Source organism: Melanotaenia boesemani, chromosome 16 (assembly GCF_017639745.1).
Source record: "Melanotaenia boesemani isolate fMelBoe1 chromosome 16, fMelBoe1.pri, whole genome shotgun sequence".
Taxonomy (NCBI): domain Eukaryota; kingdom Metazoa; phylum Chordata; class Actinopteri; order Atheriniformes; family Melanotaeniidae; genus Melanotaenia; species Melanotaenia boesemani.
Genome location: NC_055697.1, coordinates 28,679,473 through 28,694,290, shown reverse-complemented (window position 1 = coordinate 28,694,290; position 14,818 = coordinate 28,679,473). Strand labels below are relative to the sequence as shown.

General features: G+C 37.0%; 1 protein-coding gene across 1 annotated transcript in view; it reads left to right on the top strand.

Annotated features, from left to right (window-relative positions):
• Nucleotides 1-3,746: 3,746 nt before the first annotated feature.
• LOC121656150 (pyridoxal kinase-like) overlaps nucleotides 3,747-14,818 on the top strand; it is a 29,063-nt gene continuing 17,991 nt past the window's right edge. Inside the window, exon 1 of the mRNA XM_042011211.1 lies at nucleotides 3,747-4,195. Within this exon, the coding sequence (XP_041867145.1) occupies nucleotides 4,115-4,195 (81 nt within the window). The 5' untranslated portion in view covers nucleotides 3,747-4,114. The remainder of the gene's footprint in view (nucleotides 4,196-14,818) is intronic.

The following is a 14,818-nucleotide window of genomic DNA, read 5'->3' as shown; positions in this document are numbered from 1 at the left end:
ATGATGATGTATTACTTTTCCTCTGACCCATCTCCAGCATGGGTTCAAATAGAACTGCTCTCACTTAAAGAACTACCTTTAAGTGCATACTTGTATTCAGCACCTATCAAAAATCTTAGAAGAAGCATAAATAATCCTATTGTCCTAAACATGGTTAATATTTGGCATAAAGTACATAATGTACTAAGAGAAGAAACTTCCATATCCCGTTTTAGTCCTATTTGGGGTAATGACCATTTTAAACCTGGCATGTCTGATGCAGGATTTAGAATTTGGGCTAAGAATGGTTTAAAGAAAATTGAAGACCTTTTTTGTGATGGTGTAATGATGTCATTTGACCAGTTAAAAATTAAATTTGGTATACCTACCACACATTTTTTTAAGTACTTACAAATAAGGAGCTTTATCGCAGCTTCACAAAATGGTAAATTAACTCTGCCGGCTCTATCATTGTTAGAAAAAGCAGTTTCTGACTACCCTTACACCAATAGGCAGATCTCATATCTGTATAATATGTTTATTAAAAACTCAAATGAATCTTCTATTGGACGCCTGAATGCCTGGAAAAATGATATTGGAGAGGATATATCTTCAGATGAGTGGAAGTCTGTATGTTTGAAAACTCATACCCAGACTGTAAATACTAGATTGCAGCTATTACAGGTCAACTGGTTAATGCGCACATACATAACCCCTGTTAAATTACATTCATTTGATAATAACATCCCAGATACATGTATAAAATGTTCTGAAGTAAAAGGAACTCTTTTCCATTGCCTATGGGAATGTGAAGAGGTACAGAAGTTCTGGAAAGAGATAGTTGTTACAATTAATGCTATGTTAAATATTTCATTAAGGCCAGATCCAAAATTGTTTATCTTAGGACTTTATCCACCAGGTCAGACCATTCATAATAAAATTAAGACACTTATTACCATGTGTCTACTACACGCTAAACGCTTGATTGCAACTTTCTGGAAAAAAACAGACAGACCAAAGTTGGGACACTGGATACGAGAAATGTCTTCATGTCTGGCGATGGAAAAAATCACTTATATCTTAAAAGGAAAAACTGAGTCGTTTGATGCCATTTGGAAACCCTTTATTTTGTACATAGAGGGAACGGACCTCTCACAAGTGTTGGAGGAAAGTAGAGACCCTGGTGATACATGATTTTTCACAATACGATGTAAATTGGAGTGGTGTTTTGTTTTGTGTGTTTAATTTAATTTATTTTACACTTAATTTAATTTATTTGTGCATTCTTATCTTAATTGTCAAATTTTATCTTGCATTTCTGTAAAATGCATACATTTGTTTTGTATATATTGTATGTTGGTTTACATTTAAAAACTTAATAAATATATTATTGCAAAAAAAAAAAAAAAAAAAAGTGTCAAACCTCAAGGTCCTGCAGAGGTGTGGCTTACCCAGAATGGAGAGCTTGATCATCAGGGCCCAGCTCTGCTAGGCAGGGCATGTTGTTCGGGTGTCTGATGGCCACATTCCAAAGATGCTGCTCTATGGGCAACTGAAGGAGTGACAGTGTACCCAGGGAAGGTCATTTCAAAGACACATTGAAAGCCAACCTCAGGAGCTGTAACACTGAAGAAGGAACCTGGCAGGACACAGCTGCTGACCGGGAAAGGTAGAGGCAGCTGATCAGCCACAGCACTGAATCCTTCGCCCAGGCAAGAGCGGCATCCATCCAGGACAAGAGAACCTGCAGAAATTGCAGATCTGTCACCTCAGAACAGAACAAAATCCCCGGTAGTGTTTGTGGAAGACTACTCATTGGTCAGACCGATGAGAGACTCATGATGATAAGATTTGTATGTTTGTTTTGCTGCTTTATTTTGTTTATCTGAGTAGTTTGTGCCAATGCATACTGCTGCACCCCCTAAATTCCCCAGCTTTGGGATCAATAAAAGTATCTATCTACAGGTGCCCATCATAAAATTAGAATATCATCACGATCACCTGTATCTGTCTAGCTGTCTATCTGTTGACAGACATTTGTAGAATTTGTCTTGGTGTTCCAAGTAGACCAAAAATCAGGATTAAGAAGGTTAACTTTTTCCTTCATCAGACCACATTATGTGATAACTACAGACATCTGTGGATTACAAAGATAATAGCACAATTTACAGCACATAATTACAAACTGAGCATGCTCATGTGTTGTCTACTGGGTAGGTACATACAGACAGCATTAAAAGCAAGGCTCTAGACTCTACTCACAAACATTTCCTTGCATTAACTGTGAGACAGACACTTTAGTCATACTCATGCCACACATTCTTGCAGTGAAAAACAGTTAACAGTACACTGCAGCACAAAAAGATGAGACAGACTATATAGAAATGATACTGCCATATTCTCATTAAAATATCAACTATTAAAAAATAAATGGTCGCTACATTAAAATGCTGCTAAGTGCAAAAGCAGCCAATGTACAAACAAGACATTAAATAAATAAATGTCAAAAAAGCCTGGAGAACTGTTGCTCGAGATCAACTTAAAAGATTATGAGAAAGTTTGGCTCCAACATGTCTAAAAACAAGTGGTGGTCTCAAGTTTATTGAACAGCTTTCAGAAACAACCAATTCAAGAAGCTCACAATGTATCCACAATTTTGGAGCTCTCCATGGTAACATAATGAATCTGACAAATGAACCTGGCTTTAATATATGCAGTCATTTTAGTGGGAATGTAGGAGGGGACAAATCTGTAATGGCTACAGTCAAATAAGACTTCATCTGCCATGTCTGAATGATATTTATAATCCAATTCAACATGGAGCTTATGAACTGTATTTTTAACTCATGGTGCTGCAGCTCTGTAGCACCACAAATTATTAACATACATTTTCACTGCACAAACTGATAAATATATATTGGAAAAAACAAACAGAACAATAACTTTTACAATCTTCTCTCTTGAAATCAAAATGAGCATGGACTCCAAATGATCCACTCATCCTCATCTTTTTCCCATCATCCACCTCCATTACCTCCTCATTTTAACTATATGGAAACATGTATTCCTGATTGTAATGTGGACTTGTGAATTCTGTTTTTATCAAGGAAACATTTTAAATGAAAGAGCCTGCTTTCTCTGATGTTCAACATGTGTTTGTGTTTAAAAGCAATTATAGTCATATATAGCAGTCAATGCCTCATTGAACAGCAGGTGGAGCTGCCAGAAGCACATGCCTCTGGATCCATTCATCTCCTCACCTTACAGCCTCCATCAGTGCTTGACCTCCCTTTCTTACCCGCATTTGCAAGCTATATATATCTCTACAGCCACATGTGTCTCTTCGTCCCTGACGACTGTGTTGTTTAGCGACAGACAGTTTTTGCCAAGTCAAACCCCCCCCCCCCCACCTCCAGTCACGACTCTGTCATAGAAGTGTTGAGTCACAACACAGAGGCAGAAAAAAAAACAGTAAAAACATTTTTTTTTTTTTTTGCATTTATTTTAGACACATTTTAATAATAAATGAATGTGAAATAGTATTAAGAAAATTGTCTAAGATGTTAAATAGAGGAACGGAATAATAATTTAAAAAAGAATAGAAAATGTATTCAGATTTATTCAGTTGCGTTGATCACGATGCGTTCATGGCCCTATGATGACGTCATTCAGTTTAGGCGGTCACACTGATTGCCTGTACGTAATACCGGCGTGTGCGCGTGCGTGAGTTTTGCCCTTGCCGCACGCGACCTCTTGAATATCTGTACAACGCGTGAAACTATTTCCCCGTAATTCTCACGTAGTGAACCTTCATAACAATTACCGGTCACAACGTTGCTAGTGTGTGTACGTATATATAGTTGTGAGTTAATGTAAGTGTGTCCGCACGCGCTCCCCCCTTCTCCCCATCACACACAGTCGCTGCACATCACTACAACCGCCCCTCACGCGCTCTCACTAACATCTGCGTGTGACACTCAGCTGGTTAGCTAGCAGGCTAACTAACGTTGCTCCTTACTAACCTGCGGCGGTGTGGTGTTGTCTTAAAACTATTTCCTCGTGTTGTTATGAGGAGACGTGGTTCTTTCTGAATAACGGATTAAGTGCATCTCTCCTCGGCTGACCGGGAGCCGCCATGGAATGCCGTGTTCTGTCCATACAGAGCCATGTAGTCCGGGGATATGTGGGCAACAAGAGCGCCTCTTTCCCGTTACAGGTAAATGCAAATCGCATGCACCCATTATCGGACAATGGACTGTAAAACGCTCGTTCTATGACACGACCCTGTCTGACATGTTTAGTTACACTTTGTTCACAAAAAATGACCATGACTTGTTATTAGCAATAAATTGGATAATGTAATTATACATTTTTTGTAGCAAAATATGTTAATGACATCGTACAAAGTTCGTATAATCTTTGCTAACAGAAATGTATCCTCTAAATCGTCAGTTAGTGGCCAGCGTTAGCTGTAATTTTACCTATTTTTAGGAACAAAATGGTTTATGGACGTTGACATTTCTACGGATGCCACCAGAAACCCTCCAAAAATGAATGACAGGTGTAGTGTAAAATTCTGTCCCCGGTAGAATCTGTCCCTCCAAAACGTCTCTCTGACCGACGTAAATATCTAACACCCCAAGTGTGCTTCACGTCCATGTCTTGTTTATTTGAAGGTTTGCACATTTAGGCAGCAAAAAACGAGGGAACGAAAAATCTTATAGAGGAATTGTGGCACGACACCTGTCATTAAGGGTCCGATAATGGAGCAGCGTGGTGTTCTCTGAAGTCTCTTCGTACATCATGAGAAAACAGGCGTTTTTCATACACTGACGATGGAGCAGCGTAGGCGAAGATTACAGGGGCTGAAATAATCAGATCCATTTGATAACAAGTAGATGATTTCCTTTCCTTTTGTATCACTTTAAAATATTTGAAAAATATATTGCATCATGTGTCAAAAGTTTTTTTTTTTGTTTCAGCGAGTCTTCCTCAAAATGATTATTTCCCTGTAATGTATTTATAAGGTAATAAAAACTTCCTTATCTATAAATCAATATTAATAAGCAGATATTAGTTAAGTCACCATGAATAAAAACAACAACCTGAGACGAGAAACTAATTTTTATACATGGTAGCTCGAGTTGGCATTCAGATCAACCAAATTAAATTAATTTGTGTCAAAAATATTGTGGTATGAATGTCAACTGGTTTACTGTATTGTTTTTTGTTAAAGTTGTGGCAGCATTTTAGAGATCATAAAGCAATCAATTAATTGTTAAACATCTTGGGTAATTATTCAGTGCTGTGCAAGTCTTGATCCTTTCAACAATTTAGAAAAAGCTCATTTGAACTAGGTTAAAAGTGAGTGTTTGGCCTGAGTAGCTTTATTTTTCAATAGATTTTGAACCCTCTTAGATAAGCTTTATTGTCATTTCTTTAAGCAGTCTTTAGAAATAGTTTTCCAAGCTTCTTTAAGGAATTTATAAAGCTCTGCTTTGGATGTTGACTGCCTTTTAATTCGTTCTCTGTCCACTGCTTTAGTAATGTTGCGGTCCATGCTCTGGGTAGGATTCATCCCTCCATCAGACTTGTTGCCACTGCTTTTCAGTCCAGTTCTTGTATCATTGGGTAAAGCTCAACCTTTTTGTGCTGTTTTACTGTCAATAAAAATGTCTTTTTTGACAGCCAGCCTTCCTTAGCTTTGGCCAGCAATAGATGGCTCAGCTCATCCCTCGTCTGGTCTTTGCTGGATTTGTTTTCTGTTTATTAAGGACATCACTTTCAGATTCTCCTAAAACAAAAACTCCAGGTACACTGACAAAAAATGAGAGAAAAAGCAGCTAATGAGTAAAGAAAACTGTTGACAGAACTTCAGAAAACCTGAAGATGTGTCACTTTAAATCACTTGAAAAGATTATAAGAAATGTGGCTTCTGTTATGTAATTACAACCCAGTCCTGCACATTATTTTATTATTATTATTTTTTGGACGGGGGGCTAGTTTTAGAAAATAGTCTTAAACAAACACTCAGGTGTTAATACTCAAACACAAATAAGTTGTGAAAATGATGAAAACTTTAACCTGAGGACTGACAGTGAGAAGTAAATCCTTAGTTAGCCTGTCATGGACAATAATAAGTTACACATCCAACTGGGGTTGCAAAATGAAACTGATGATAACCTGGCGGGTTAGAGGGGATTTTGCACTCTTCTGTTATCCAGTCGCCACGTTGCTTGAGTTTGCTGTAATTTGTTCACAGCCATCAGTCAGCTGTACTGGTTGGGATGCATGAAAACATTTGAATAGACACAAATCCGGCCTTCTACAGCTGATAACCTCCAACACAGTGCTACAGGATGGACAAATAATCAATACAGCCTCCGCTTCTTTGGGTTTTCTGATGAAACCTCAGAGATTAGAGAAAGAGGTTATCTTGCATGTTTTCTTCCTTTACTACAGGTGTTGCAGTTATTCTGGCCTCTGAAGGTTCAGCATTCATATATATACATATGTATACATATGTATGTATGTATATATATATATATGCATATGTATGTATGTATGTATATATATATATAAATAGCTGATGAAAATGAATGATAAAATAAAACAAAACACCACCCAAATTATGCTATTCTTAGGGAGAGCCAGACACATCTGCATTTTTTTTAAATTAGCTGGAAATTGATATATAGACACAAATTAGCTTGTTTGCACATAAATTCCCTGTTTTGGCTTAAAGCAGCTACAACAACTGTTGCCATCTTATTAAGCCTTAAAACTTTATAGCTAGCTTTCCCTTTAGTTAATGCACTGAAATTTTTCAGGCATTTATACCCCGTCCATGACGTTAATAATCCAGCTGCAAAATGTAATGTCTATTCAGAGATTCTGTATGGTAAATCCACAATGAGTGATCCATCAAACTTTTCACCAATTAGATAGCTTAATTTGAATGTCATGTCCACACAGGGACAGCCAAAGAGCAACTAGAGACGAAGTTATATTCATTCTAAAAAGAACAAAAATAATGGTCCGTTGTGACTGGAATGAAGTGCAGAAGTCGTTTTTGATACATGGTGTACAAAAAACAAGCTGAGTTTGCTTTGGGAGGATAGTAGATAAATGGTAGCAGAAATAGCAAAAAATTGTGCATAATTTTAGACTCATAATCTGACAACTGGGGATGTCCTGAAAAAAATAATGTCTGTATGTTGGCTGTGCTTAAAAGGGTTGAGCTATGCAGTTTTACGTTAATAAAAATAAATACAACAAAAGACTGGCAGACCAAAAATAGCGTGGAGTTTTAAGGCTGATCAGACAGCCTACAGTCCAGTACTTTTAACTGGTCATGGAATGAAAGCAATGCAAACAGTGAATTATATGTTAGGTTATACATTAATGAGCTTCATGTGACCAGGTTTGGATTCTTTACACTATGTTAATGAGTAACCCCAAACATTCTTAAACTGTCACAAAAATAGTTGATGATTTTTAGTTCAGCATCTGTAGTCTGTCATATTTTATCTGTGTTAATTTGAGGCGGTCATATTCAGCCATCTCTACCTGGAATGAAATAAAAAAGAGTTCAGCTTCTTTGTGCCTTCAACACGTGTCTTGCTTTTATGTCTGATAATAAAGCCCGTCCTGACTTTGACATTGAGTCATTATCTACATAAACGATCATAAAGGTCTACCTAAAGGCAGCATTTACAGAGCGCTGTGCAAGAAGACACAACTAGTGCAATAAAGGAGCCGATTAAAAAAAGCCATTGATTTAATATTATGTGAGAGGACACGGGTTATTAGCTCCTGCTGGCCATAAAAATGACATGTCATTTTTCTTTAAGATGCCCAGCGTTGATGACAGTAAGTGACTGCATTGTCTAAAATTACCTTGACTGTAATAAAGCTGGTTAAAGTTCCAAATTTTTTAACCAGCCAGTGAGTGTGAGGCTACTGTGGGCTTACAGTACAAATTCCATCATCCTGCTCACTGTGGGAAAAGTGTCAACATTTATTTTTAGCTTACAGCACCCTAGGATGTGTTTTGCGGTTATCCTAATGGCTGCTGGGCTTTGATGCTTGTCACCATGGTTCAGCACAGCCAGTAATGTTGAGCTACTATACATTATTAAGGCTTGTTTGTAAGGCTCTAATTTGAATGTAATGTAGTACAACTCACTTAAGTTGATATCAATCAATATGTTGTACAAAACCTTAACTCAAATGCAGGTCACCATTAAATTCACCATCCGTGCTCTTTAATCTGTACATGTGGCTATTTAAAGACATTAATATTGAGTGTTTGTAGATCCAATCCAATCCAACTTTATTTATAAAGCACTTTTAAAACAACCACAAAGAGCCAAAGTGCTGTACAGGACAAGCACAAAGAATAAAATCAATCACAACAAATAAATAATACAAGTTAAAATATAAAAACAGAAGCAAAATGTCAACATCTCAAGAGTGTAGAAAAGCCAAGGAAAGCATGTTAGTTTTAGGAAGAGACCTAAAGTCCGGCAAGGAGGAGGTCTGTCTGATATGCAGAGGCAGATCGTTCCACAGTCTGGGACCAGCAACAGCAAAGACCTGATCTCCTCGGAGCTTACGCTTTCTTCTCAGAACCATCAAGAGCAGCTCATCAACTGATCCTAAAGAGCGTGAAGGTGCATAAGGGTAAAGGAGCTCAGCGGGGTAGGGTGGTGCAAGACCATGGAGAAAACAAAATAAATCATTTTAAACTGGATTCTAAAGTAAACATGCAGTCAATGGATCAATGCTAAAACCGGAGAAATGCGTTCATGTTTACATGTGCCAGTTAAAAAACGCGCAGCAGCATTTTGCACCATTTGAAGATGAGCAATGGAAGATCCACTAACTCCCAAATACTGTACAATCCATTACAGTAGCATAGCTGAGTGGTTATAAAAGCATGGATAACGGTCTCAAATTGCTGCTTCAGAATAATTGGCTTCACTTTCGCCAGCTGCTTTAAGTGAAAAAAGCTTGTCTTTACGACTGCCTTTACCAGACTGTCGAGCTAAAAAGCAATCCATTTTTACACCAAGGTTTTTGATGATTGGCTTGTTGTACTGGGAGGACCCAATTGTAGCAACAAAAACCATAACCTCAGGTTTGTCTTCATTGAAATTTAAAAAGTTACTGGCCATCCATGTCTTTATGTCATGGAAACATTGAAGCATGAAGTAGATAATTACTGAGACCAGGTGATTGGTGTTTGTGCAGATTAGTGATGTTTAGTGGGTAAATTAAATGTTAGCAGCACAAAAGTCACAAAACAGTCAAAAAAAGTAAGTCACCTTGGAGAAAAATAATTTACGTGTCAATGTCAAAGCATTTGTATTAAAAGTTTATGGGGAATAGGAACACTGCAATTTAATGGTTCCTAATGTTACTATATACAGTTTATAATTCAACGTTTATTAGTAGAAAAACCTTCAGTTATTAGATGGTGGTGCCTTGCAGTCTTGCAGCTGAAAATATTATTTTACATTTTCAGTTAACTGTTGTGAGTTTTGCAGTTATTGTGATTGCTTTCTGCTGTGGGGAAAAAGTAAACCACTCATGCAGAATGTTTTCTGTTGTGTTCACTTTCAAATTACTGATGTCACATTTAATGTGATTTGCATTCAGGGAACCCTCCAGGGCACTGTTTTCTAACCTTTTTCAAGTGTTATTAGAGATGATAATAGCATAAATGTGTATCTGGCTTTCGGTCTGAGGCGTATCAATGAACCACCACTGATACCGATGGACAGAAGCATAAAATAAAATAATTGATGGTGTTGAATTTAGGCCTGAAAGAAACCCGGTAGGTCCGTGATAGATGTCACTATTCAGAGTAAGGACCAGGATTCAGCTGGTGCTAAAGATAAGGATAAGAAGAAGATGATTATGATGATGATGTCAGCGAGCATGCTGGGCATCCCTCTCTGTGCTGTCAGGGCAGAGAATCTCTGGTCTGTCAGCGAGCTGGAGACGATGGTATGAGCAAGTAGCGCTCTGATTGGCTGCCCCTGGATTCCTACTTATGATGTAACTGAAGATGGAGACAGACTCAGCTTTATCCAAGAAATAAAGTTTAAGCAGATATTAGTCAACTACGGAAGTCAGAGTGGTCATTATTCTTTTTTTAATCATTATCTTAAGCTAACGAGATGATTAAGGCGGACTCAAAAGTAAGTGTGTGACACTTCATTTCAGTTATCAAAACAGACCCCATGACAGCTGATGGGAGGGGCTACAGTCATGGTGTATGTGTGTAATTATGTGAATGAGTGATTGGTAAAACTTTACAGTCAGACACATTGCAGTTTCAGCTTTTGTCAGACTTGATCGAAGTAAAATCGTACTTTTTGATTAGTGATGGATGTTGCTCGATCTGACGTCGGCTGTTGCTGTACTGAGGCATCCCGTCACAGAACAGCTCTGTAGAGCTCCTTCAGAGCCAGACTGCTGCATCCAAAGCAAGAAGCAGATGAAGCAGTGATTCTCCCATTAGACCACAAACACACTCAATAAAATCCTATGTAATTTATTTATGTACATACTTATCTTATTTTTATAATTCTTATATATTAACAACAAGTAGGTTTCTGGAGGGAACCTGTATGGAGTTTGTATGTTCTCCCCATGCATGCGTCTGTTCTCTCCCTGCTTCCTCTCACAGCCCAAAGACAAGCATGTTAGGCTGTTTCTAAATTCTCGCTAGGAGTGACTGCTGTTTGTATTTCTGTGTTGGTTCTGTGATGGACCAGGAGCAGCTTCAGCCCCTTCACTCTGCATTTGAAAAATCCGTTATCTCGAGAAATCAGACTTTGTTTTCTCAAGATAACGTGATAAATTATTCCGTTATCACAAGAAAACTGTTAAAAAACATGCGAGCCCGGCCGCTCTCGGCTTCCGTAGTCAACATACAGTATATCTTGAATAGAATATAAATATATTTCTATTCTTCTTACAGAAGCATCTGCAGCATCCATTGAACCAGCTAGGAGGCTGCTTCAGCTTCAATTTGCTAAAGTATAATTAACAGCTCAGAAATATTTGCTGTTGTTGAAGTGTTTACTTTAGCAAATCCTCTAATGTCAATAAAAAAAATGCTGTAGCATCACATTAATATTACACTCTCACCTTTTGGTGATTCCTGAATGTTATTGATATCATTTAGTGATGACAAATATTTTTCAGATTATAAAGTAGAACTTTATTTGCCATTACAATAAAAGTACAACAAAATTACAAATTTATTGTCAGACTATCTGTTATACCCCGTGTAAAGTACATCTTTCCATCTTTTACATGAATCCATTAACAGGTCAAATGTTCCAGTTTTCCACCAGCACTTGCATGTAGCAGACATTTTTGGACTCATTAAGAGATGAGACAGTGAAGAATCTCTAATCTTCACATGCAAATAAAAAAATAAAAATCACGCGATCCATGCACACAGGAAGAATTTAGAAAGTGAAAATAATTAGATTTGATTATTTCAGAAAAAACAATAAAAAAACAAAACAAAACAAAAACCCAAAAAAGGTATTAATATTTTGGTCCTTTTGGTATTTGTGCTCAAGCTGCTTATATGTGTGGATTAAAACATTTCATTAGAAATTGCACACAAGTCACTGTGCTGTGTCTGTATGGTAATGTTTTTAACAAATAATATAATGCATATGGAACCACATGGGGCTAATTTTTCTCCATTTTAACCATTCAGTAAATTTGAATTATTTACCAAAATAACATAGGAAATTACTTAGTTGAAATGCACAGCAGTTCTTTAGTTTTAGCAGTAATTAGCAAACATTTTTATACTAAAACGTTGCAGCTATTAGCATATGGCCTGTACAAGAGTCCTGTTCATGGCTGCAGCCTCACATATAATAATTTAGACTATATTTGGTGGTGCCATGTTCTGATAATGTGATTCAGTTAATTAGAAACACACAACATTGAAGTCAGAGCTGAAAGATGCAGCCTGCTTGGTCACAAAGCTTTAAAGGCAGTGCGTTGACTCAGATGTGATTAGTCTGTGTGAGACATGCTAATTAAAGAACTGCTTCATTCGTCAGTTGTGAGAGGAGTTTCCTCATTTGGGAATCTGCCAGAAATGGGAAATGTTTGACTCCAGATGGCGGTGTTTTCTGTTTGTGTTGTTTGCTTCACACTCTGACGATGCCGGAGTGGAATCCTTCCAGTAAGCAGTGTCTCCATCAGTGATTTGAGGCTTCTGACTAAAGCAAGACATTAACATTCTCGACCCATGTACATCAGTAAATACCTCAACATACATCAACAGCCAATTTGATTCCTGCTCATTCAAAGGAATATGTTGTTATAAGCAGTCATTTTTTTTCTTCTATCATTTTCCTACAACAGTTAATTCAAGACTCTGAAACACCAGAGCAACAACAAAACAACATAGATGATTGTGGATTGTAGAAGTAAGCAAAGCACTGTTTACATCCTGGGAGAAGAGGTTGAGATGGTGCAGTAGTATAAGTACATTAAGGTTCAGTAAGACAAGAGACAAGGCTTAAGATCATCCAATGTCTTCACAAGATGTTTCTATAAGTCTGTTGTGGAAAGTATTATCTGCTTTGTAGCATTTATTTATAGCAGATTTAAAGGAACTGGACAGACTGATCAAGAAGGTTATGTCCTGGGGACATCTCTGGAGATGCTGGAGCTGAATGTCCAGACAAAAGTGCTGCACAAGCTGCTGAACATAATGTTCTTCACATGAAGTGAAGAAACAGCTGAGTGTGTTCAGAGGTTTCTTCAAGTATTGCACAAGAAAGAAAGACAGAGGAGATAGTTCCTGCCAGCAGCTATCATTCACCCCAACAAGACTTTGACTGTCAGTTAATCTTTTTTTTTTTTTTGGATGCCTAATAAACCATTACTATTTTCCTCTGGGCATGGATAAAGTATTTTTAATTTCATTTATTGTAATTTAATCAAAAACGAATAAGATCGTTTCAAATAACTAAACAGGCTGCAAACGCGAGTGTGAATAAAACGTTAATTGTTGAATTGAAAGTTGAAAGAAAACAGATCTTTCCAGCTGATTCTTGTATGTAATTACTTCCCAGTTCCAAAGTTCATGATCTAAAACACTATGGGTCGTACATTTCAATGATTTTTTATGTAAATTAAGTATTGATGGCCAGGTGTTGCACTGAAGCTTTCTAACTAGTTCTGGTAGGGAAAACATGCTCTGTTTCTTGAGACATTGACTGATCTACAGGCAAGTGGTTCTCAAACTGGGGGTTGGGCCCCCCATGGGCATCAGAAGATAATTTCAGGGGGTCGCCAGAAAACTGTAAATAAATAAATAGCGTACATTTTATAAAATATTTTTTTTTTAAACCAGGGCTGTCAAAATCAAAATGAAACCATTAATGAAGAGATGAATATTTGAAAATAGCATCTTTGTTTCTTTTAACACATAAACAACAAATAGTACAAATGCCATGTTAAAAATCTGAAACTGACATCACAGCGAAAGAAGCTGATTTTGGGCATGAAGGTGCTTTGTCACAGCAGTAAACCACCAAAAGCCTTTTTATCCTCCTGATTTATAAAGACTCTGAGTTTTCCAGCCTTACATTGCAGGATGGCTGCAAGACGACCCATCTCATACATCACACAATTGATGACTATGTCGTTGTGTGTGGGTGGGGGTCGCGAACACTAACGTATGTCACCTGGAGGATTGTGGCTCAAAAAGTTGAGAACCACTGCTATTAGCCACCAAGGATGGAGTAAGCTACTGTGCATCAGTGATCAAAATTTGGATTTAATTTCATGTCTTAATAAAATAATATACTACAAAATAATATACCAATATACTACATCCTGAATCTGTTTAAGCATTAGTACTGCCTGCCCTGTTATTTTTATATGAATATGAATATAAAGTTTGATTACAAAACAATATTAATGCTGATTTCGTAGATAATTATTATGTTTACCAATATCAGAAATTCTATTGCAATATGATTGAAATTTAATTCAGGAGTCATCAATATGACATTTAGTCCCATTCTGATTTAACACAATCATCTCAATCAATATAAAATCATAAATAAACAACAAACAAAGCAATGTAAACAGGTTTGTTATTTGTTTTTTCTAAAGTGTGTTTTACAAATTATTACTTTATCAATGTTTGGTCAATAGTTTTAATTTGAATTGAGGCTATTGTTTTGTTGATCATCGAATGGATGTATCGATATATTTATAGGAAGCAATAACTCAATTGGGGCTTCAGATAAAGCTGTTTTGTCCAGTTAAAAAGGCACACTGAGTAAAAGCTCTTTAAATTTAGTTAATCGTTGCTGTTTTAAGTCTTACCTTAACAAAGGTTGTTATGTTCAGCAGTTTGAATTTTGTGGTCATTTTTGGAGATTAGTGTTTGCATAGTATTTGCTTATACATTAAATTATTTAAGAAGGATTTACCATTTGTATTGCTAATGAACAGTTTAAATGTTTTTCATATATCAGCACAAATAAATGATGGATCAGGCTTTCTAACATTCCATAATGATGACTGTTTCAGTGTCAGCAAAAGTTAATAGAAATAATTTAGATCCATCAGCAGAAATAGAGTTGGACATTCATGTACATGCTGTATTCAGTCATTTCCTGCAGTTACTGGACAGAAGTTGGCTGAGTAAAGGGACAAATCAAATGATGGGGACATTTACTTTCTTACATGCAGCCCCTCCTGCAGAAAATGTCAGGGCTGCAGTGCATGTGTGAAACTGGCTTAAGATTCTGACCTCTATGCAAATTAGGGA